The sequence below is a fragment of the Panulirus ornatus genome, chromosome 54, assembly GCF_036320965.1.
Source record: "Panulirus ornatus isolate Po-2019 chromosome 54, ASM3632096v1, whole genome shotgun sequence".
Lineage (NCBI taxonomy): Eukaryota > Metazoa > Arthropoda > Malacostraca > Decapoda > Palinuridae > Panulirus > Panulirus ornatus.
This window is the reverse complement of record NC_092277.1, coordinates 4,642,895-4,669,285: the sequence shown is the minus strand read 5'-3', so window position 1 is coordinate 4,669,285 and position 26,391 is coordinate 4,642,895. Positions and strand designations below refer to the sequence as shown.

General features: G+C 41.1%; 1 protein-coding gene across 1 annotated transcript; it reads left to right on the top strand.

Annotated features, from left to right (window-relative positions):
- The first annotated feature begins 4,471 nt into the window (after nt 1-4,471).
- LOC139765357 (armadillo segment polarity protein-like) lies at nt 4,472-15,616 on the top strand. Its single transcript, XM_071692739.1, has 3 exons — nt 4,472-4,800; nt 11,621-11,769; nt 15,347-15,616. Exons 1-3 carry the CDS (start codon nt 4,587-4,589, stop codon nt 15,599-15,601), a joined length of 618 nt encoding a protein of 205 aa, XP_071548840.1. The 5' UTR covers nt 4,472-4,586; the 3' UTR covers nt 15,602-15,616.
- Nucleotides 15,617-26,391: the final 10,775 nt, after the last annotated feature.

Below are 26,391 nucleotides of genomic sequence, written 5' to 3'. Positions count from 1 at the left end.
TTTCGTTGCGCTACCTCGCTAACCTGGGAGACAGTGACAAAGCAAAATAGATAGGTAAAAATAGAAAGCATTCCACTTGACTCTGTCATATGTTTTCTTCAGATCCATAAAAGTTGCATACAGCTTCTTACCTCACACTGAATACTGTTCCCCTGTCATCTTTACTACAAAAATCTGATCCACACTACAAAAATCTGATCCACACATCCTCCTACCCTTCCTAAAACTCCCTTGCTCTTCGCTTATTCTGCAGTCAGTCACTTTCATCAGTTTCAATTGATATTCTTACACACACTTTTCCTGGTATACTTGACAAGCTTATTCCCCTATAATTGCGACTTACATCCTCAGCACCTTTTCCTGTGAATAAAGGAGCGATGATAGCTTTCACCCAATCCTCAAGCATGACCTTCTATTTCCATGCTATTTATACTTTATACTTTGTTGCTGTCTCCCGCGTTAGCGAGGTAGCGCAAGGAAACAGACGAAAGAATGGCCTAACCCACCCATATACACATGTATATACATACATGTCCACACACAGCACATATACATACCTATACATCTCAACGTATACATATATATACACATACACACGTGTACATATATACACATGTACATAATTCATACTGTCTGTCCTTATTCATTCCCGTTGCCACCCCGTCACACATGAAATGAAAACCCCCTCCCCCCACATGTGCGCGAGGTAGCGCTAGGGAAAGACAACAAAGGCCACATTCATTCACACTCAGTCTCTAGCTGTCATGTAATAATGCACCAAAAACACAGCTCCCTTTCCACATCCAGGCCCCACAAAACTTTCCATGATTTACCCCAGACACTTCACATGCCCCAGTTCAATCCATTGGCAGCATGCCGACCCTGGTATACCACATCATTCCAATTCACTCTATTCCTTGTACGCCTTTCACCCCCCTGCATGTTCAGACCCCGATCACTCAAAATCTTTTTCACTCCATCTTTCCACCTCCAATTTGGTCTCCCACTTCTTGTTCCCTCCAGCTCAGACACATATATCCTCTTTGTCAATCTTTTCTCACTCATTCTCCCCATGTGACCAAACCACTTCAAAAAACCCTCGTCTGCCCTCTCAACCACACTTTTTATTACCACACCTCTCTCTTACCGTTTCATTACTTACTCGATCAAACCACCTCACACCAAATATTGTCCTCAAACATTTCATTTACAGCATATCCACCCTCCTTTGCACAACTCTATCTATACCCATGCCTTGCAACCATATAACATTGTTGGAACCACTATTCCTTCAAACATACCCATTTTTGCTTTCCAAGGTAATGTTCTCAACTTCCACACATTCTTCAATGCTCCTAGAACTTTCACCCCCTCCCCCACCCTATGATTTACTTCCGCTTCCATGGTTCCATCCGCTGCCAAATCTACTCCCAGATATCTAAAACACTTCACTTCCTCCAGTTTTTCTCCATTCAAACTTACCTCCCAATTGACTTGCCCCTCTCCCCTACTGTACCTAATAACCTTACTCTAATTCACATTTACTCTCAGCTTTCTTCTTTCACACACTTTACCAAACTCAGTCACCAGCTTCTGCAGGTTCTCACCCGAATCAGCCACCAGCACTGTATCATCAGCAAACAACAACTGACTCACTTCCCAAGCTCTCTCATCCACAACAGACTGCATACTTCCCCTCTTTCCAAAACTCTTGCATTTACTTCCCTAACAACGCTATCCATTAACAAATTAAACACCCATAGAGACATCACGCACCCCTGCCACAAACCAACATTCACTGAGAACCAATCTCTTTCTTCTCTTCCTACATGTACACATGCCTTACATCCTCGATAAAAACTTTTCACTGCTTCTAACAACTTACCTCCCACACCATATATTCTTAATACCTTCCACAGAGCATCTCTATCAACTCTATCATATGCCTTCTCCAGATCCATAAATGCTACATACAATTCCATTTGCTTTTCTAAGTATTTCTCACATACATTCTTCAAAGCAAACACCTGATCCACACATCCTCTACCACTTCTGAAACCACACTGCTCATCCCCAGTCTGATGATCTGTACATACCTTCACCCTCTCAATCAATACCCTCCCATATAATTTCCCAAGAATACTCAACAAACTTATACCTCTGTAATTTGAGCACTCACTCTTATCTCCTTTGACTTTGTACAATGGCACTATACAAGCATTCTGCCAATCCTCAGGCACCTCACCATGAGTCATACATACATTAAATATCCTTACCAACCAGTTAACAGTACAGTCACCCCCTTTTTTCATAAATTCCACTGTAATACCATCCAAACCTGCTGCCTTGCCGGCTTTCATCTTTTGCAAAGCTTTTACTACCTCTTCTCTGTTTACCAAATCATTCTCCCTAGGCCTCTCACTTTGCACACCACCTTGGCCTAAACACCCTATATCTGCAACTTTATCATCAAACAACATTCAACAAACCTTCAAAATACTCACTCCATCTCTCTCTCACATCACCACTACTTGTTATCACCTCCCCATTAGCCCGCTTCACTGAAGTTCCCATTTGTTCCCTTGTCTTACGCACTTTATTTATATCCTTCCAAAACATGTTTTTATTCTTCCTAAAATTTAATGATACTCTCTCACCCCAACTCTCATTTGCCCTCTTTTTTGCCTCTTGAACCTTTCTCTTGACCTCCTGCCTCTTTTTTTTTTTTTTTTATACATCTCCCAGTCATTTGCATTATTTCCCAGCAAAAATTGTCCAAATTCCTCTCTCTTCTCTTTCACTAATAATCTTACTTCTTCATCCCACCACTCACTACCCTTTCTAATCTGCCCACCTCCCATGCTTCTCCTGCCAGAAGCATCTTTTGTGCAAGCCATCAATGTTTCTCTAAATACATCCCATTCCTCCCTCACTCCCCTTAGGCCCTTTGTTCTCACCTTTTTCCATTCTGTACTCAGTCTCTCCTGGTACTTCCTCACACAAGTCTCCTTCCCGAGCTCACTTACTCTCACCACTCTCTTCACTCCAACATTCTCTCTTCTTTTCTGAAAACCTCTACAAATCTTCACCTTCTCCTCCACAAGATAATGATCAGACATCCCTCCAGTTGTATCTCTCAGCATATTAACATCCAAAAGTATCTCTTTCGCGCGCCTATCAATTAAAACGTAATCCAATAACACTCTCTGGCCATCTCTCCTACTTACATACGTATACTTATGTATATATGTCTTTTTAAACCCGATATTCCCAATCACCAGTCCTTTTTCAGCACATAAATCAACAAGCTCTTCACCATTTCCATTTGTAACACTGAACACCCCATGTACACCAATTATTCCCTCAACTGCCACATTACTCACCTTTGCATTCAAATCACCCATCACTATGACCCGGTCTTGTGCATCAAAACTACTTACACACGCACTCAACTGCTCCCAAATCTTGCCTTTCATGCTATATTACATATAAGATGCATCCACTCTATCACATTTTCTCCATACTTCAGGATTTCAACTGTAATCCCATCCACTTCAGGTTCCTTCTTACCTTCAGCCTCATTATTTCCCTTCTTACCTTCCTTTTTGCTATAGGCTCTTGCACTTGTAACTTCCTTCCATCCTCCATACCCATGCAAGTAACAACTGCTGCCTCCCCTTCTCCCTCATTCATCAGTTCTTCAAAATACTCTTTCCATCTTCCTTTCACTTTCTCCTTTTGATTCTGCAATTCCCCTTCCTTACTTCTCACATCAACATTTCCACTCTTACATCCACCTCTTTCTATTTTTGCCTTCTTCCAGTATAGTTCCTTTTCCTGAAACTTTTCACTTAAGTTTCTTCCAAAATCTTCATCTGTTTTTTCTTTGCTTTCCTTTTTCAGCTTCTTAACATTCTGCTAACATATTTTGTATTCTTCCCTCCTCCTTGTCTGAACTTCATCTGGTACATTCCTATTTGTCTTTCTATATATCTTTCTATCTATCTATGATGCCTTTTCCAATTGTAACTCCCTCAAAGGGGTGGCAACATCAGTAAAGTCACCATAACAAGTGAACTCCATTGCTGCTTCTTAGCCTATATGCCTCACCCTTAACAGGCCACGGGCAGAGGGCAGCTCTATTGTGGTTTTCTGAGGCTCCTCAATAAGGTTCCTGCTCTACTTCTATGTAATACTCCTACCAGCTACTTCTACCTAATATTTCTACCTAATGCTCATGCCTAAATGTTCACCTACTACTACTATCTACTGCTACTACCATTTTACAGGAAAAGCTAGAGGCTGGAAATCCTCCCCTCTCGTTTTTAATTTTCCAAAAGAAGGAACGGAGAAGGGGGCTAAGTGAGGATACTCCCTCTAAGGCTCATTTCTCTGTTCTTGACGCTACCTCACAAATGTAGGAATTGACAAAAATGTATGAAAAAAAATTTACATTAATTTCTTGTCTTTGATGAATATACTTTACTCTTATTTTCAGCTCTCCGGTAGAATCTGTCCTATTTTATGCCATCACAACATTGCACAATTTACTGCTACACCAGGAAGGCTCAAAAACTGCTGTACGTATGGCAGGTGGGCTCCAGAAGATGGTGGCTCTCCTCCAGCGTAACAATGTGAAGTTTCTTGCCATTGTCACTGACTGCCTTCAGATTCTGGCTTATGGCAATCAGGAGTCAAAGCTAATTATTTTAGCTTCTCAAGGCCCACAGGAGTTGGTGCGAATTCTTCGTTCCTACACGTATGAAAAACTTTTATGGACTACCTCAAGAGTTCTCAAAGGTATGGAAGGAGTATTCTTATGATGTAACTTTGTTTCTTTCGTATTTTGTAAGAATTATTGGATATACATGAAGTCATTTATGGTTTCAGTGGGTGAGTAGGGTAGATGGTAAGTGTGCGTGATTAGATTTTGTAGTAAGTAAAGTGTACAGAAAAACTTAAAGATATGAATGTGCAGAGATGGACAGCTGATGGGATGTCTAATCATTGTTTGTTGAAGACTGGGGTTTGTTTATAGAGGCCAAAAGCTGAGTGTAGAAATAGCAGAAGGTGGGAGTAAGTGGAGTTAAAGCGATGGTTAGAGGAACGAGAGATATGTTGGGAAGCAGTGCTGACGTGTGAAGGAAGTGGGTTGCATGCAGAAGGGAGGAGGCGTTCATGTGAGAAAGGATGGTGAGTGGTGGAATGAGGAAATTTAGTCGCTAGTGAAAGGGAAAAGAGAGATGCATGTTCATTACTTGCAGGGAAGGAGTTTGATTTTATGTGAGATGAAAAGTAACTGACAGGATGTCAAGGTTCCAGGACTGTAAAAGAGGGCAAAAGAGTTTTAGGGTATGCTAGTATCAGCAGATTTCAGGGAGAATATGAAAATGTTTTGGAAGGGCATTGATCATTTAAGAAAATCGAGAGAACAGATGAGAACATTGGTGAAGGGGGCGAATGGGGAAATAGTAACAAGCTGAGATGTGAAAATAGTAGTAAGGAGTATGAAGGATTGTTGAATGGATCTAAAGATGTGGTTGCAGATGTTAGATGTTTGGGTCAGGGAGGTATGCATGGTGAGAGAGCCATGTCAAGTGGTTGATGAAAAGAAGTGGTGAAAGCTTTACATTAGATAATGTATGGCAAAGTGGCAGGAATGGATGGAACTGCCGTTAAATTTCTGTAGCAGGAATTGTGGAAATGTGTGAGTGTAAAGAAGTGAGCTCCATCCTGATTTGGGTAAAAATGACAGTGGAAGATGATTGATTGGTGATTTTGGACTGGGCTGTGGAGAAGCAGTATGAGAGAGAAATGTTTTGGGAGCAACTGAGCCAGTATGTCAGCAGTTTTGATGCAAGGGACCAGGTATTAGTGATGGGATAGTTTAAATGTGAAAGTGAGTAACATGGTACTTGAGGGGATAATGGGAGGAGGGCTTGAGGTTATTCAGTAGTATAAAGGGAAATGGGGAATATCTTGTGGAGTTGTGTGCTGAAAAAGGACTGATGGTTGGAAATACTGGTTTAAAAAGAGGGACATAAATAAGTGTATGTTTGTGAGTAGGAAAAATGGTTAGTGGGTGTTGTTGGATCATGTACTTATTGATTGGCATGTAAAAAAGAGACTTTTGGATGTGAATGTGCTGAGAGGGGTGGCTGGTGGGAAATCTGCACATCACCTTGTGGAGGTGAGGATGGAGATTTTAGAAGGTTTTCAGAAAAGAGAAAACATTATGAGTGAGGAGAGTATTAAGAGTAAGTGGACTTGTAAAAGAGATCTGCCGTATACTGGCAATGACAAGAGGGACAAACAGCCACACTCCTGTCCCCTAGCAGTGACAGGAGGGACAGACTGACACACTGCAATCCACTGGCAGTGACAGGAGGGATAAACAACCAGTCTGCTGTTGGCTTTTGTGAAGAAGTTCCAGGAGAGCTTGGGTGTAGCATGGCGAAAGGTGAGATTAAATGAAGCACGGGGAGTGGTTGAAGAATAGGAGGTGTTTAGGGAAGCAATGATGGCATGTGCAAGAGATGCATGTGGCATTCCTAAAGTGAGAGGTGTGCAGATTAGAAAGGGTAGAGATAGGTGGGATGAAGAAGTGAAGTTGCTGGTGAAAGAGAAAAGAGAGGATTGGATAGTACTTACAGGGAAAGAGTACAAATGGTTGAGAGAGTTATAAGAGAAAGTAGCAGGAGGTCAGTAGGAAGGTGTATGAGTTGAAAAAGCAAGTATCCATAGAAATTAGGGAGAATAAGGGGTTTTAGAAGGAGGGTAATAATATGAGGAAAACAAGAATACAAATGGGAACATTTTTTAAGGGGCAAATAGGGAAGTGGTAACAGGTAGTGATGAGGTGAAGTTAATATTTTGAAGGACTGTTGAAGGTGTGTTAGTAGGCAGTAGTTGGTAGGCAGCCAATGACCAGGGAGGTATATTACTCATACTACATGCCTGAATATCGGGAGGGTTAGTGATGGCCACATAGTGAGCCAACACTTCAAAGGTTGTCAAGGTAGCTGTTTTTTCTCTCTTCCTCACTCACATGTGGACTGCTGGCATACTGTTCACAAACATACAATCTCTACTTGTCATACATAACTTTTGATAAAAATTAACTCCACAGCTCATTTTTCATAACTCTAGATTTTCCTGCAGTGAGCACTATGTGCTAACCCTGCCTTTTGGCAAAATGTTAGGAGTAATAGATAGTAGCAGTAGGTAGGAAAATTTATGGAAGAGCATTAGGTAGAAACATTAGGAAATATTAGAAGGTAGGAACATCAGGAAGGAGCATTAGGTAATAGTAGTATGTTGGGATGTTAGATAGGAGCCTCTACAAACACTGCCCATGAGTTGCCCTGTGCCAGTGGCCTGTTAAGGGTGAGGCACTAGAGGCTAAGAAGCATTGCTAGAGCTCACTAGCTATGGAGTATATTTTGCCGTGGCCTTCCCCTTGAGGGAGTTCCAGTTGGGGACAGATGTCAGAGATATGAACATATAGATGATAAAAGGTATTTGATGAAAGATGGTATATGTAGGCTGTTAAGGTTGGGGTGGTATGCAAAGTGAAAGAGTCATAGAGATTGGTTTGGCAAAGAGAGAAGAGTTGGTGAAAGCCTTACAGAAAATGAAATGTGGCATGGATGCTGGAATGGATAGTATTGCAATTGAATTTCTTAGGAAGGAAGTGACTATGTTGGCAATTAGTTAGTTAGGATTTTCACTGTATGTACGGATCATGGTGAGATGCCTGAAGATTGGCAGAATGCATAGATAGTTCCATTGTATAAAGGTAATGGGGATAAATGTGAATGTTCCAACAGAGATATAAGCTTGATAAGTGTTTCTGGTAAGTTGTCTGGGAGTGTAGTGATTGAGAGAGTGAAGTCATGTACAGAGTATCAGACTTGGTAGGAGCAGAGTGTTTACAGATTGGTAGAGGATGTGTGGATCAGGCGTTTGCTTTAAAGGAAATTAATGAAAAATAGTTTGAGAAACAGAAGGATTTCCTTGTGGTATTTATGGATTTAGAGAAAGCATATGTTAAGGTTGATAGAGATACTTTATGATAGGTGTCAAGGATATATGTTATGGGAGGAGAGCTTTCAGAAGCAGTGAAAAATTTCTACCAAGGGCAGGGCATGTGTGCTTGTAGAAAGAGAGGAGAAGGAGAGGGAATGGTTTCAAATGAAGGTCTGCAGCAGGGGTGCTTGATATCACCATGGTTGTTTGATTTGTTTGTTGTAGGGGTGGTGAGGGAGGTAAATGCAAGTCGTGGAAAGGGCGAGACAGCTTGGGAAGTGAGTCTTTTGTTAATTTGCTGACTGTACAGCATTGATGGCAGATTTGAGTGAGAAATTGCAGAAGTTGGTTACTGAGATTGGAAGTGTGTTTAAAGGGAGGAAATTGAAAGTGAATTTGAGGAAGAATAAGAGTGTTAGGTTACCAGGGTTGAGGGGTGCAAGTTTGAATGGAGAAAACTTGGAGGAATTGAAGTGTTTTAGATACCTGGGAGTGGACATGGCAGCAAATGCAATCATGGAAATGGAAGTGAGTTAAAGGATGGGCAAAGGGGTGATGGTTCTGGAAGCACTGAAGAATGTCTTGAAGGGTAAAGATAGGTATGTTTGAAGGATTTTTTTTTCAGTCCCAACAGCTTTATACAAATGCAAGGCATGAGCTGTAGATGTGGATGTGCAGAAGAGGGTGGGTGTGCTGAAAATGAAATGTTTGAGTACAATATGTGGTGTGAGGTGGTTTGATCAAGTAAATGATAAAATGGTAAAAGAGAGGTGTGTTAATAAACAGAGTGTGGTTAGGAGAGCTGAAAGTGGTGTGCTGAAATGGCTTGGACATATGGAGAAATTGAGTAAGGAGGAGGTTAACAAAGAGAATATATGTGTCAGAAGTAAGAAGAAGGGTAGACCAAATTGGAGATGGAGGGAAGTGAAAAAGTTCTGAAGCAATTGGGACCTGAACACACAGCAGGATGAAAGCAATGCACATGATAGAGTGAATTGGAATGATATGGCATACAGGGATCGTCATCCTATTATTGGACTGAACCAGGGCATGTGAAGCTCCTGGGATAAATCATGGAAGGGTCTTTGGAGCCTGGTTGTGAATAGGGAATTGTGGTTTTGGTGCATTACACATGACAGCTAGAGAATGCATGTGAGCAAATGCAACCTTTCTTCGTCTGTTGCTGGCATTACCTCTCTAATGCGGGAAATGATAAAGTATGAAAAAGTTGATAATGATAAGTAGGCATTATTGGATTACATATTAATTTTTAAGGCATGCAGGATAGAGAGACTTAGATGTGAATGTGCTGAGAAGGGGAGCTAGTGGAGGTGAGGGTGAAGGTTTGTTGAGGTTTTAGGAAAAAGGGAAATGTTATGAGATAGAAAAGGGTGGTGAAAGTGAGCGTAAAAAAGAGAGTTGTGTGAAGAAATACCAGGAAAGATTGAATGTGGAATGGCAAAAGGTTTAAGTAAACGAAGTTAGGGGAGTGGGTGAGAGTGCTAGCATGTTCAAGAAAAATATATGGCATGAGGAAGATGGGAAGTGGGCAGGTGAGGAAGGGTTGACAGGGATAGGATGATAAAGTAAAAAGAGAGTCAAAGTCAAAGAGAGAAGAGAGGTGTACAGTTAGAACTTTCTGGGAAGGAGTGTATGTGATTTGGGAATGTATATGAGAAAGTGGCTGTAAGTCAACAGGAAGGTGCAGAGGCTGAAAAAGGTAAATGAAAGTTGAGATGAGCGAGTATCTGTAAACTTCAGGGAGAACAAGATGTTTTGGAAGGTTAAAAGTGTGAGAAGAACAAGAGAACAAATGGGACCATGAGTGAAGGGGCAAATGGGAGAGTAGTAACAGGTACTTACGTGGTGAGGAGATGGAGTGAGCATTTTGAAGGATTGTTGAATTTGTTTGAAGATAGGGTGGCAGATTGAGAGTTTGTCAGGAAGGTTTGCAAAGTGAGAGAGTCATGGAAAGTGGATTGTTGAAGAGAGAAGAGATGGTAAGATGATAATCAAGGTGAAATGTGTAAATGCAGCTTGAATGGATGGTGTTGCTGTTGAATTTTGGGGTGACTGTGGTGTTGATTGGTTTATTATGATTTTCATTGTATATATGGATGACGGTGGATTGCCTGAGGATCGGCGAAATGCATTTATAGTACCACTGTATAAAGGCAAGGGGGACTAAGGTGAATGTTCAAGCTATGGAAGTTTGTTGAGTGTACCTGGTAAGTTGTATGGTAGAGTGTGATTATGAGGGTTAAGGCATGTACATAGCATCAAATTCAGGAGGAACAGTGTGGTTTCAGGAGTGGTAGAGGATGTGTGGATCATGTGTGTGCTCTGTGGGTGAGAAATGCTTAGATAAACAGATTTGTATATAGCATTGAAGTATTTGGAGAAAACATATGAGAGGGCTGATAGAGATGCATTGTGAAAGCTTTTAAGAATGTATGGCATAGGAGAAAAGCTGCAAGAAGGTATGTGTACGAGCGGGAAGAGAAAGTGAGTGGTTCCAGGTTAAGGTTGATCTGTGGTAAGGGTGTGTGATGTCACTATGGCTGTTTAATTTGTTTGTGGTTGGGCTGATGAGGCAATACAAAGGTCCCATAGAGAAGGGCAAGTATGCAGTCTGAATGGGGTAAGGGGGTCTGGGAAATGAGTCAGTTGTTGTTTCCCAATGACTCAACTCCGATGGCAGATTCGAGTGAGAAACTACAGAAGTTGATTACTGAGTTTGGTTGTATGTGTGAAAGGAGGAAGTTGAGGGTAATTGTGAATAAAATTAAGGTTATGAGTTTTAGCAGAGCAGCAGGACAGGCTAGGCTAGTTGAGGTGTGAATTTAAATGGAGAAAATTTAGGGGAAGCGAAACGTTTTAGATACCTAGAGATGGACATGGCCTTAATCAGCCGAACTCTATAAAGAAATGACTGTCATCTCACTGTGCTCTCTTATATTTGATATACAAAGTCTGTATATATTTGTAGATAAGGGACTGTGCACTCAGAATATGTTTTAGAATATCACTGTGAAATACTATTTCACTTAAGCTTGTTTAGAATTTGGGTTTTAGATTAGAAAAGTTTTGAAAAATTACAGTAATTAATGGAAGATGTACTGGATGCAACAATTGCTGGAATTAGTTTAGACAATAATGCATATCTTATAAATGTGAATTACATGATATGGAGTGTAGTGGAGGGATAGTGAGGAGATTGCTGGAATCAGGTATTTGAAAAGTTTCCTGAATGATGGCACTAGATGTGAGACACCAAATTATTAGCTATTGTAACTTGAAGAACTTGAAAGAAATTTTCTTGGTTTGAAATACATACTTTTGAAGAATATTTTTGAAAAAGTGGGGTTAGAAGACATGTGACTTTATGCATGTTGAATGGTTTTTTTGATGGGAAATGTTGACACATAGTCATTGGTCATGTGTATTTGCCATTGTTTTTTGAAGATAAAGTATTTGCAAAGAATGTCTAGCTTGGAAATCAGTGTTAGTTTTCATGTTGTATATGTGGGATGGAAGCATTTTTGATTTTTATTTAGTTTATAAATGTTTTCCTCCATCCATTTGCCAACAGTTTTGTCTGTGTGCTCAAGTAACAAGCCAGCCATTGTGGAATCTGGGGGCATGCAGGCACTGGCTATGCACCTAACTCATCAGTCATCTCGCTTGGTGCAGAATTGTCTTTGGACACTACGTAACTTGTCTGATGCTGCCACCAAAGTTGTACGTATTGCTTTAAGAGTGAACTTTTATGATAGATTTCCTTGAATTTCTACTCCGGAAAGACATGTTTTACTCCAAGAAGGGTTTCTGTTGAAGGAGAAGGAAAGGAAACGTAGTGACTTTTATGTCCTTGTTTTTTCATTCACTTGTCGTACTTCCAGAAATGTTTGCAAATAGTAACTTTGTGTTTTGTGGGAGCTCTCTGGACCTGTTTCCCTTGCACATCATTAGTAAGATTACTAGGACACTCATTGTCATCCCACACAAGCCATCTAATTGCTTACCATATAGCTGTGTATCAGTGGTAAAGACTCATGAAAAGTTTCAGCTTAATAATCCATCTCTTGTGAGTGTGACACTGCATTACTTGGAATGATTTATGTAATTGTTTCATTGAATTACTTTAGGCTATTGTAAGTTTGAAATTGTTGGGTTGGATCTGAAAATTTTGATTAGATTGTCTCTGGAAAAACTTGTTTTGAATCTATGATTTCTTCAAGTGTCAGAGAAAGGTCTTCTGTTTGCTGTACTTTGTTTTCTGTGATTTTTAGTTGTAGTTTTGAATTTATGATTAGTTTACTATGGTCTTGAGAATAAAGTAGTATGTCTGCCCCTTATAGAAGGTGACCTGAGGCCAGTGTGCTTGCAGCTGTTTTGTTAGATCTCTTGGTACATGATTGAAATAATTATTTGTATTTATTTATTATACTTTGTCACTGTCTCCCGCATTAGTGAGGTAGCGCAAGGAAACAGATGAAAGAATGGCCCAACCCACCCACATACACATGTATATACATACACGTCCACACACACACATATACATACCTATACATCTCAGCGTATACATATATATACACACACAGACATATACATATACACACATGTACATAATTCATACTATCTGCCCGTATTCATTCACGTCACCACCCCGCCACACATGAAATAACAACCCCCTCCCCCCGCATGTGCGTGAGGTAGCGCTAGGAAGACAACAAAGGCCACATTCGTTTACACTCAGTCTCTAGCTTTCATGTATAATGCACTGAAACCACAGCTCCCTTTCCACATCCAGGCCCCACAGAACTTTCCATGGTTTACCCCTGACGCTTCACATGCCCTGGTTCAATCTATTGAGAGCACGTTGACCCCGGTATACCACGTCGTTCCAATTTACTCTGTTCCTTGCACGCCTTTCACCCTCCTTTATGTTCAGGCCCCGATCACTCAAAATCTTTTTCACTCCATCTTTCCACCTCCAATTTGGTCTCCCACTTCTCCTCATTCCCTCCATCTCAGACACATATATCCTCTTGGTCAATCTTTCCTCACTCATTCTCTCCATGTGACCAAACCATTTCAAAACACCCTCTTCTCCTCTCTCAACCATACTCTTTTTATTACCACACATCTCTCTAACCCTTTCATGACTTACTTTATCAAACCACCTCACACCACATATTGCCCTCAAACATCTCATTTCCAGCACATCCACCCTCCTCCACACAATTCTATGTATAGCCCATGCCCTGCAACCATGTATCATTGCTGGAACCACTATTACTTCAAACATACCTATTTTTGCTTTCCAAGATATAGTTCTCGACTTCCACACATTCTTCAACGCTCCCAGAACTTTCGCCCCCTTCCCCACCCTATGATTCACTTCCGCTTCCATGGTTCCATCCGCTGCCAAATCCACTCCCAGATATCTAAAACGCTTCACCTCCCCCAGTTTTTCTCCATTCAAACTTACCTCCCAATTGACTTGACCCTCAACCCTACTGTACCTAATAACCGTGCTCTTATTCACATTTACTCTCAGCTTTCTTCTTTTACACACTTTACCAAACTCAGTCACCAGCTTCTGCAGTTTCTCACACGAATCAGCCACCAGTGCTGTATCATCAGCAAACAACAACTGACCCACTTCCCAAGCTCTCTCATCCACAACAGACTGCATACATGCCCCTCTTTCCAAAACTCTTGCTTTAACTTCCCTAACAACCCCATCCATAAACAAATTGAACATCCATGGAGACATCATGTACCGCTGCCGCAAACCAACATTCACTTAGAACCAATCACTTTCCTCTCTTCCTACATGTACGCATGCCTTACATCCTCGATAGAAACTTTTCACTGCTTCTAACAACTTGCCTCCCACACCATATATTCTTAATACCTTCCAGAGAGCATCTCTATCAACTCTTGTCATATGCCTTCTCCAGATCCATAAATGCTACATACAAATCCATTTGTTTTTCTAAGTATTTCTCACGTACATTTTTCAAAGCAAACACCTGATCCACACATCCTCTACCACTTCTGAAACCACACTGCTCTTCCCCAATCTGATGCTCTGTACATGCCTTCACCCTCTCAATCAATACCCTCCCATATAATTTCCCAGGAATACTCAACAAACTTATACCTCTGTAATTGAAGCACTCACTCTTATCCCCTTTGCCTTTGTACAATGGCACTATGCAAGCATTCCGCCAATCCTCAGGCACCTCACCATGAGTCATACATACATTTAATAACCTTACCAACCAGTCAACAATACAGTCACCCCCTTTTTTTTTTAATGAATTCCACTGCATTACCATCCAAACCTGCTGCCTTGCCGGCTTTCATCTTCATCAAAGCTTTTACTACCTCTTCGCTATTTACCAAATCATTCTCCCTAACCCTCACACTTTGCACACCACCTTAACCAAAACACCCTATATCTGCCACTCTATCATCAAACACATTCAGCAAACCTTCAAAATACTCACTCCATCTCCTCACATCACCACTACTTGTTATTACCCCCCCCCCCCATTAGCCCCGTTTACTGATGTTCCCTTTTGTTCTCTTGTCGTATGCACTTTATTTACCTCCTTCCAAAACTCCTTTTTATTCTCCTAAAATTTAATGATACTCTCTCACCCCAACTCTCATTTGCCCTCTTTTTCACCTCTTGCACCTTTCTCTTGACCTCCTACCTCTTTATTTTATACATCTCCCAGTCATTTCATTATTTCCCTGCAAAAATCATCCAAATGCCTCTCTCTTCTCTTTCACTAATAAATCTTACTTCATACCACCATTCACTACCCTTTCTAATCTGCCCACCTCTCATGCTTCTCATGCCACAAGCATCTTTTGCACAAGCCATCACTGCTTCCCTAAATACATCCCATTCCTCCCCTTCTCCCCTTAGGTCCTTTGTTCTCACCTTTTTCCATTCTGTATTCAGTCCCTCCTGGTACTTCCTCACACAAGTCTCCTTCCCAAGCTCACTTACTCTCACCACTCTCTTCACCCCAACATTCTCTCTTCTTTTCTGAAAACCTCTACAAATTTTCACTTTCACCTCCACAAGATAATGATCAGACATCCCTCCAGTTGCACCTCTCAGCACATTAACATCGAAAAGTTTCTGTTTCACGTGCCTATCAATTAACATGTAATCCAATACCGCTCTCTGGCCATCTCTCCTACTTACACACATATACTTACGTATATCTCTCTTTTTAAACCAGGTATTCCCAATCATGATATGTTTACTGATACTTATCTTTCCTTACAGGACAATGTGGACCAGCTTCTGCAGAACTTGGTGCACTTGCTACGAGCCAGTGACATCAATGTGGTTACTTGTGCTGCTGGCATACTTTCAAATTTGACTTGTAATAACCAAAGGAACAAGATCACCGTCTGCCAGGTTGGTGGAGTCGAGGCATTAGTGGCCACCATATACAATGCTGGAGAACGGGAGGAAATAACAGAGCCTGCGATAAGTCTTCATAACCATGGGCTCTTTCAAAAAGTTTCCCATGTTTAGGAAATATTTGGCTGTCACTTTATTAATATTTTAATACTTGATGTCACTTTATTAATATTTTAGTACTTGATCGCCATTTCCTGCATCAGCAAGGTCGTGCTGGGAAACAGGCGAAGGAAGACAATATGTGGTGTGAGGTGTTTTGATCAAGTAAGTAATGAAAGGGTAAGAGGGATGTATGGAAATAAAAAGAGTGTGGTTGAGAGAGCAAAAGAGGGAGTGTTGAAATGGTTTGGATATATGGAAAGAATGAATGAGGAAAGAATAACAAATAGGATACATGTGTGGAGGGAACAAGGAGAAGCAGGAGACCAAATTGGAGGTAGAAGGATGGAGTGAAAAGGATTTTGAGCGATTGGGGCCTGAACATGCAAAAAGGTGAGAGGTGTGCTAGGAATAAAGTGAATTGGAATGATGTGGTATACTGGGGTTGACATGCTGTCACTGGAATTAACCAGGGCATATGAAGCACCTGGGGTAAACCATGGAAAGGTCTGTGGGGCCTGGATGTTGAAAGGGAGCTGTGGTTTTGGTTCATGACACATGACAGCTAGAACTGAATGTGAATGAATGTGGCCTTTTTTGTCTGTTTTCCTGGCAGTACCTTGCTTAAGTAGGGTGTAGTGATGCTATTTCCTGTGTGGCGGGGTAGCAACAGGAGTGGATGAAGGCAAGCAAGTATGAATATGTACATATGAATATATGTACTGTATATGTCTATGTATATGTATGTATATGTGCATGTATGGGCATTTATGTATATTTATATATGAGTATGTTGGAAAGGATAACAGTTTAGTACATTAGCAAGTATATTCCTAGGAGTGCATGGGGAAATGAAACACGTTAAGTTCCCAAGTGCACTTTCGTGTAATAATCACATCATCAGGGAAAATACAAGAAAGAAATATGTCATTTAATATACAACTAGGACGCCATTTGGTAAACATGTGACTGGATGGTCACTTGTTTACCAAATGGCGTCCTGGCTATTTCTCTTCATTGTATATCAACTGACTAATATTTCTTTCTTGTATTTTCCCAGATGATTTGATGATTACCCGAAAGTGCACTTGGAAACTTATCGTGTTTCATTTCCCCATGGACTCGTAGGGATATATGTATATATGAGCGGATAGGCCATTCTTCATCTGTTTTCTGGTGCTACCTCACTGACACAGGAGACAGTGGTTAAGTGTAATGAATAAGCGTATTCATACTTGCTCACCTTATCCTTTCCCAGTGCCACCCTACCGCACAGGAAAAAGCACAAATGCATGAAGGAAAGGAAAAAAAGATAAATATACATTCTTTTCTTTTCCCCCTCACCACAAACATTCTCTTCTTTTCCCCCAAACCCAATTGCTACACCCTGCATCAGCAAGGTAGCACTAGGAAATGGACTAAAAAAGGCCACTTATGCTCTCGTCCAGACATGAGCTGTCTTGTGTAATGCACAGAAACCACAAATTCCTATCCACAGCTAGGCCCTATAAACCTTTCCATGGTTTACCCAAGAAGTTTTACATGCTATGGTTCAGTCCATTGACAGCATGTTGACCCCAGTATACCACATCATTCCAGTTTACTATTTCTCAAAATCTTTTTCATTCCATCCTTCCATATTCAATATGGTCTCCTGGTTCTCCTTTTTCCCTCCACTTCTAACACAGATATCCTCTTTATCAACCTTTGGAGGCTCCTGTCATGAACAAACATCCACATCAAGGCTTGGCCTTGATTGAAATGTAGAGAGAATTATGAAATGGAAAAGGAAAAGACAAGGGAAAGCATTTGCAAAATTTGGAGGAAGTCTTTTGAAGTATGCCAGGTCATAGTTATTGGGGAAAAAATGAGAAGATAGAGAGTTCCAAAGCTTCAAAGTGTAGGGAGAGAAGCAGGTATCAGAGTGGCCCATCCTTGAGTTGCCAATGACCATGCAATAATCATGGGATGCAGCAGCTTGTGTGGTTTAGCTAGTGGTGGGGGCACACAAGCAGCCACCTCTCGGGAGCTAGAACCGGAGTAATACCTTTACAGATGCTCCCAGACTTACAATTTTTCAACTTTATGGTGGTGCAATAGCGATACGCAGTCAGTAGAAATGTACTTTGAATTTTGATCTTCCCTGGGCTAGTGATATGCATTATGATACTCTCTTGTGATACTGTGCAGCGGCACCAAGCAGTAGCTTCCAGTCAGCCATGAGATCACAAGTGTAAACAACTGTTACTCATCAGTGTACTGTGCTGGCAGCATTTTTTTTTTGTTTTTTCTTTTTTTGCATCCCATCTTGTTTACAGAATGCCCATGTTTGTCTCTTGCTTCTGGTGAGAAGAGGAGGAAAGCAATTACTTGAGATGAAATTAAAGTTGATTGCCCGGCATGAAGGCAGCAAGCCAGTAATGGCCATAGTACATGAGTTAGAACTTCCACAATCTACGATCTTGATTATCTTAAAGAATAAGAAGCAAATCAGTGATGCAGTGAAATCTTCAGCATCGGTTAAATCCACTGTCATCACGAAGAAAAGAGCTGGGCCAGTTGATGATATGGAAAAATTATATGTCACTTGATGGAAGACCAGATACAGATGCACATAACTTTAGCATACTGACGATCTAGGCTAAGGTAAGAAGTCTTTTCAATGCGCTAAAATGGCGCACCATGCCGACGATCCTACATATATGCAAATGTTTACAGCAAGTCATGTGTGGTTCCAACACTTCAAAAGGTTTCATTTTTTTCACAATGTAAATTTAACAGTGAGGCAGCAATTGTTGATACTGAAGGTGCTGAAACTTTTAAGGAAGAACTGCTTAAGATAATTTTGGATGAGAAATGAAAGCATTCTGAAAGCATTTAAGGTTGGCTAGGCCAAGATATGATGTTTGGTAGGTTAGATGTACAGTATTAGATATATTTTCAACTTATGATGGATTTATCAGGATGTAACCTCATCGTAAGTTGGGGAGCATCTGTAGAAGAGTGAAACTGCATTATGGTGTAGAGCACGGGGCTCATGTTTAGAAGTTAGCCTGGGACATTTTATAAGTTTTGACTCAACTTTGTCAAGTTAGCATACAGCGCTAGAACCACCTCAAATGTGAGAGCAGTACTCCATAGAAGGATGAATCAATCCTTTGTAAAATAAATGCAGCAACTGTTGAGAAGAAATTTTGACATCTAAACAGGACGCCCAGTTTCTTAGCTATTCCTGTAATGTGGGGTTACCAAGAGAGAGTAATACACTGTAATACCCAGTATGTTCATTGAGTCAAATGGTGGAATTACAGGACCGTCAAAGGAAAGATGAGAGGTGTGGAGTTTTCAATAGAGAGATGGTCAGAAATTGGGTCAAGGAGGCATTAAACTTAACAAGATTTTGTCATCCCCACTGAGATATTCTGTCCAAGTCTGATTTTATTGAGAAATCTGTGTCAAGATGAGATGCAAATTGAGAGAAGAGGGAGCAGAATTGGAGGATGTGGATAAATGCAATGTTTAGTTTTCAGCGTATGACTGCACTGGATTATTTGTGGAGAAGAAATCATTGAAGAAAAGGAGGAAAGTGTAGAGGATAGGACAGAACCTTGAGGGACACCACAGTTGACGAAGAGAGGGGGAGGCTGATCCATCAACAACCACAGAGATAGACCGGCTGGAAAGGAAACTAGATATGAAGGAGCAAAGTGAGGGAGGGAAGCCAAAAGAGGGGACTGTAGAAATGAGACCTTGATGCCATACCCTGTCAGAAGCCTTAGATATGTCAAGGCCAACTACACATGACTCCCAAAATCTTTCAGGGATGATGACCAGACATTAGTGAGAAAGGAAAGAATATCACTAGTGGATCCCGCCATACAGAAGCCATGCCGGTGATGAGAGAGAAGATTGTGATTTTCGAGGAATTTAAGGATATGGGAGTTGAGAAGGAATTCAAAGACTTTGGAAATGGTGAATGTCAGGGTAATAGGGTGATAGTTAGAGGGGTCAGAATGGCTACCCTTCTGAGGGATGAAATGTATCAGTGCATGTTTTCAAGGAGAAGGAAAACTTGGTTTTTTATCAGAAACAGAACAGATGAGCAAGTACACGTGCAAGTTCAGAGGCACACTCTTTCAGTACACAGGGATGGATGCCCTCTTCTGGTCTCTCAGCCACACCCTTTTTATTACCACTTATCTTTCTTACCCTCTCATTACTTAATCAAACCACCGTCCACCACATACTGTCCTCAAACATTTCGTTTTCAACACATCCTCCCTCTTCTATACAACCCTATCTATAGGCCATGCCTAAAAACCATATGATATTGCTGGAACTACTATTCCTTCAAAGATACCCTGTTTTGCCTTCTGAGATAGCATTCTCTTTTCATTTATTCTTCATTGCTTTGACCATTCTTTTTTTGATATTATGTTGGTGACCTTATTGGTGTATTGGTAATGGCTAGTTTATTTTTAATCAGGTATGTGTCCTTCGCCATCTAACTGCACAGCATCCAGAGGCTGAAGTTGCCCAGAATGCAGCTCGCTTGAAGAATGGCATCCCAATCATTGTCAACCTCCTTCACCCACCATCCCGCTGGCCTCTTGTAAAGGCTGTGATTGGACTGATTCGTAACTTAGCTCTCTGCCCTGCCAACCATGCATCACTAAGGGAATCTGGTGCTATTCCTAGACTTGTGCAGCTCCTTATAAGGGCCTTCCAGGATACTCAGAGGGTAAGCCACAGGTTTTAGTTAATTGTTCATTTTTACTGATAAATTCTAGGATTGAATATATAGTAAAAGACACTGTACTTGCATTTTTAAAAAGTATTTTCAGGTTGCACCACATGTTTAAAGTAAAATTCAGCAAATAGATCAGCTGTGTATGCTTTAGCGTCTCAGACATGCAGAAGCAAGTTAGTGGTAAAACATAACTTATGGAGGCAGACCAAACAAGCATAGCTACTGTTTTTTTTCTGTATCATTTTAGAGTGGCTGCTTCAAATTTTACCAGTGGAATGACATAAATTTGATTAGACATGTGGCTTGAAACCCTTATATTGTGATCTGTTACCTTCCTAACTACTTTTCTCAATCAACTGTCTTACATATTTTTATCAGTTATGGAGAGTATTTGTAATTATGACTTTTTTTTTTTTTTACCATACTCCGGATAGACTCCCTTTAAGTTTTCTCCTCTCATTCCTGTCCTCATGTAATCTATTTTCATCGACTTCCTGTAGTATCTTCCCTCTTCATTAAAAGTGAACTCTTAATGCCTCACTCCATCTCACTTTAGGAAAACCTGCTTGAATTTCTTCACTGGTTCAGTTGAAATACTTCTTGATACATCTAATGCCTTCCAGTCTTTGTAATTATTCATTTGTACTGTACAAAGTTTTGAAAGGAGGTAAATAAAGTGTGTAAGACGAGAACAAATGGGAACATCGGTGAAGGGTGATAATAGGGAGGTAATGAATAGTAGTGGTGAAGTGAGAAGATGGAGTGAGTATTTTGAAGGTTTGTTGTATGTGTTAGATGATAGAGTGACAGATGTAGGGTGTTTTGGTCGAGGTGGTGTGCAAAGTGAGAGGGGGAGAATGGTATGGTTAACAGAGAAGAGGTAGTGAAAGCTTTGTGGAAGATGAAAGCTGGCAAATGGTATTGCAATAGAATTTATTAATAATGGGCGTGACTGTGTTGTTGACTGGTTGGTAAGGATATTCATTGTATGTATGGTTCATGGTAAGAAACCCGAGGATTGGTGGAATGCATGCATAGTGCCACTGTACAAAGGCAAAGGGGATAAAGATGAGTGTTCAAATTACAGAGGTATAAGTTTGTTGAGTATTCCTGGGAAATAATTCCAGCGGGGGGCTGGAAATCCTCCCCTCTCGTTTTATTTTTTTATTTCTCCAAAAGAAGGAACTGAGAAGGGGGCCAGTTGAGGATATTCCCTCAAAGGCCCAGTCCTCTGTTCTTAGTGCTACCTCGCTAACGCGGGAAATGGCGAATAGTATGAAAGAAAAGAAAAGAAAGATTATTATTATTATTATTTTCTTTCTTTTTTCTTTCAAACTATTCGCCATTTCCCGCATTAGCAAGGTAGTGTTAAGAACAGAGGACTGGGCCTCTGAGGGAATATCCTCACCTGGCCCCCTTCTCTGTTCCTTCTTTTGGAGAAAAAAAAAAAATTATTATTACTTTTTTTTTTTTTTTTTTTTGCTTTGTCGCTGTCTCCCGCGTTTGCGAGGTAGCGCAAGGAAACAGACGAAAGAAATGGCCCAACCCACCCTCATACACATGTATATACATACGTCCACACACGCAAATATACATAACTACACAGCCTTCCATGGTTTACCCCAGACGCTTCACATGCCTTGATTCAATCCACTGACAGCACGTCAACCCCGGTATACCACATCGCTCCAATTCACTCTATTCCTTGCCCTCCTTTCACCCTCCTGCATATTCAGGCCCCGATCACACAAAATCTTTTTCACTCCATCTTTCCACCTCCAATTTGGTCTCCCTCTTCTCCTCGTTCCCTCCACCTCCGACACATATATCCTCTTGGTCAATCTTTCCTCACTCATTCTCTCCATGTGCCCAAACCATTTCAAAACACCCTCTTCTGCTCTCTCAACCACACTCTTTTTATTACCACACATCTCTCTTACCCTTACGTTACTTACTCGATCAAACCACCTCACACCACACATTGTCCTCAAACATCTCATTTCCAGCACATCCATCCTCCTGCGCACAACTCTATCCATAGCCCACGCCTCGCAATCATACAACATTGTTGGAACCACTATTCCTTCAAACATACCCATTTTTGCTTTCCGAGATAATGTTCTCAACTTCCACACATTCTTCAAGGCTCCCAGAATTTTCGCCCCCTCCCCCACCCTATGATCCACTTCCGCTTCCATGGTTCCATCCGCTGCCAGATCCACTCCCAGATATCTAAAACACTTCACTTCCTCCAGTTTTTCTCCATTCAAACTCACCTCCCAATTGACTTGACCCTCGACCCTACTGTACCTAATAACCTTGCTCTTATTCACATTTACTCTTAACTTTCTTCTTTCACACACTTTACCAAACTCAGTCACCAGCTTCTATTATTATTATTATTATTATTATTATTATTATTATTATTATTATTATTATTCTTTCTTTTTCTTTTAAACTATTGGCCATTTCCCGCGTTAGCGAGGTAGCGTTAAGAACAGAGGACTGGGCCTTTGTGGGATATCCTCACCTGTTCCTCCTTTTGGAAAATAAAAAAAAAAAAAGAGGTATAAGTTTGTTGAGTATTCCTGGTAAATTATATGGGAGGGTATTGATTGAGAGGGTGAAGGCATGTACAGAGCATCAGATTGGGGAAGAGCAGTGTGGTTTCAGAAGTGGTAGAGGATGTGTGGATCAGGTGTTTGCTTTGAAGAATGTATGTGAGAAATACTTAGAAAAGCAGATGGATTTGTATGTAGCATTTATGGATCTGGAGCAGGCATATGATAGAGTTGATAGAGATGCTCTGTGGAAGGCATTAAGAATATATGGTGTGGGAGGCAAGTTGTTAGAAGCAGTGAAAAGTTTTTATCGAGGATGTAAGGCATGTGTATGTGTGGGAAGAGAGGAAAGTGATTGGTTCTCAGTGAATGTAGGTTTGCGGCAGGGGTGTGTGATGTCTCCATGGTTGTTTAATTTGTTTATGGATGGGGTTGTTAGGGAGGTGAATGCAAGAGTTTTGGAAAGAGGGGCAAGTATGAAGTCTGTTGTGGATGAGAGAGCTTGGGAAGTGAGTCAGTTGTTGTTCGCTGATGATACAGCGCTGGTGGCTGATTCATGTGAGAAACTGCAGAAGCTGGTGACTGAGTTTGGTAAAGTGTGTGAAAGAAGAAAGTTAAGAGTAAATGTGAATAAGAGCAAGGTTATTAGGTACAGTAGGGTTGAGAGTCAAGTCAATTGGGAGGTAAGTTTGAATGGAGAAAAACTGGAGGAAGTAAAGTGTTTTAGATATCTGGGAGTGGATCTGACAGTGGATGGAACCATGGAAGTGGAAGTGGATCATAGGGTGGGGGAGGGGGCGAAAATTCTGGGAGCCTTGAAGAATGTGTGGAAGTCGAGAACATTATCTCGGAAAGCAAAAATGGGTATGTTTGAAGGAATAGTGGTTCCAACAATGTTGTATGATTGCAAGGCGTGGGCTATGGATAGAGTTGTGCGCAGGAGGATGGATGTGCTGGAAATGAGATGTTTGAGGACAATGTGTGGTGTGAGGTGGTTTGATCGAGTAAGTAACGTAAGGGTAAGAGAGATGTGTGGAAATAAAACGAGCGTGGTTGAGAGAGCAGAAGAGGGTGTTTTGAAATGGTTTGGGCACATGGAGAGAATGAGTGAGGGAAGATTGACCAAGAGGATATATGTGTCGGAGGTGGAGGGAACGAGGAGAAGTGGGAGACCAAATTGGAGGTGGAAAGATGGAGTGAAAAAGATTTTGTGTGATCGGGGCCTGAACATGCAGGAGGGTGAAAGGAGGGCAAGGAATAGAGTGAATTGGATCGATGTGGTATACCGGGGTTGACGTGCTGTCAGTGGATTGAATCAGGGCATGTGAAGCGTCTGGGGTAAACCATGGAAAGCTGTGTAGGTATGTATATTTGCGTGTGTGGACGTATATGTATGTGTATGGGGGTGGGTTGGGCCATTTCTTTCGTCTGTTTCCTTGCGCTACCTCGCAAACGCGGGAGAGAGCGACAAAGCAAAAAAAAAAAAAAATTATTATTATTATTATTATTTTACTTTGTCACTGTCTCTTGCATTAGCGAGGTAGTGCAAGAAAACAGATGAAAAAATGGCCCAACGCACCCACATGCACATATATATATATATATATATATATACAAGTCCACACATGCAAATATACATACCTATACATCTCAACGTATACATATATATACACACAGACATATATACACTTGTACATAATTCATGCTGTCTGTCTTTATTCATTCCCATTGCCACCCTGCCACACATGAAATGATAACCCCCTCCCCCTGCATGTGCACGAGGTAGCGCTAGGAAAAGACAACAAAGGCCACATCCGTTCACACTCAGTTTCTAGCTGTCATGTATAATGCACCGAAACCACAGCTCCCTTTCCAAATCCAGTCCCCACAGAACTTTCCATGGTTTACCCCAGACGCTTCACATGCCCTGGTTCAATCCATTGACAGCAAGTCGACCCCGGTGTACTACATCATTTCAATTCACTCTATTCCTTGCACGTCTTTCACCCTCCTGCATGTTCAGGATCCGATCACTCAAAATCTTTTTCACTCCATCTTTCCACCTCCAATTTGGTCCCCCATTTCTTGTTCCCTCCACCTCTGACACATATGTAATCTTTGTCAATCTTTCCTCACTCATTCTCTCCATGTGACCAAACCATTTCAAAACACCTTCTCCTGCTCTCTCAACCACACTCTTTTTATTACCACACATCTCTCTTACCCTATTATTACTTACTCAATCAAACCACCTCACACCACATATTGCCCTCAAACATCTCATTTCCAGCACATCCACCCTCCTCCACACAACTCTCTCTATAGCCCACGCCTTGCAACCATACAACATTGTTGGAACCACTATTCTTTCAAACATACCCATTTTTGCTTTCCGAGATAATGTTCTCGACTTACACATATTCTTCAACGCTCCCAGAACTTTCGCCCCCTCCCCCACCCTATGAATCACTTCCGCTTTCATGGTTCCATCCACTACCAAATCCACTTCTAGATATCTAAAACACTTCACTTCCTCCAGTTTTTCTCATTCAAACTTACCTCCTAATTGACTTGTCCCTCAACCCTTCTGTACCTAATAACCTTGCTCTTATTCACATTTACTCTCAGCTTTCTTCTTTCACACACTTTATGAAACTCAGTCACCAGCTTCTGCAGTTTCTGACATGAACAACATCTGACTCACTTCCCAAGCTCTTTCATCCACAACAGACTGCATACTTGTCCCTCTTTCCAAAACTCTTGCATTCACCTCCCTAACAACCCCATCCATGAACAAATTAAACAACCATGGAGACATCACACACCACTGCCGCAAACCAACATACACTGAGAACCAATCACTTTCCTCTCTTCCTTCACGTACATATGCCTTACATCCTCGATAAAAACTTTTCACTGCTTCTAACAACTTGCCTCCCACACCATATATTCTTAATATCTTCCACAGAGCATCTCTATCAACTATCATATGCCTTCTTCAGATCTATAAATGCTATATACAAATCCATTTCCTTTTCTAAGTATTTCTCACGTACATTCTTCAAAGCAAACACCTGATCCACACATCCTCTACCACTTCTGAAACCATATTGCTCTTCCCCAAACTGTACATTCTTTCACCCTCTCAATCAATATCCTCCCATATAATTTCCCAGGAATACTCAACAAACTTATACCTCTGTAATTTGAACACTCATTTTCATCCCCTTTGCCTTTGTACAATGGCACTATGCAAGCATTCCACCAATCCTCAGGCACCTCACCATGAGTCATACATACATTAAATAACCTTACCAACCAGTCAACAATACAGTCACCCCCTTTTTTAATAAATTCCACTGCAATACCATCCAAACCCGCTGCCTTGCCGGCTTTCATCTTCCACAAAGCTTTTACTACCTCTTCTCTGTCTCCCATTTCATTCTCCCCAACCCTCTCACTTTGCACACCACCTCTACCAAAAGACCCTATAT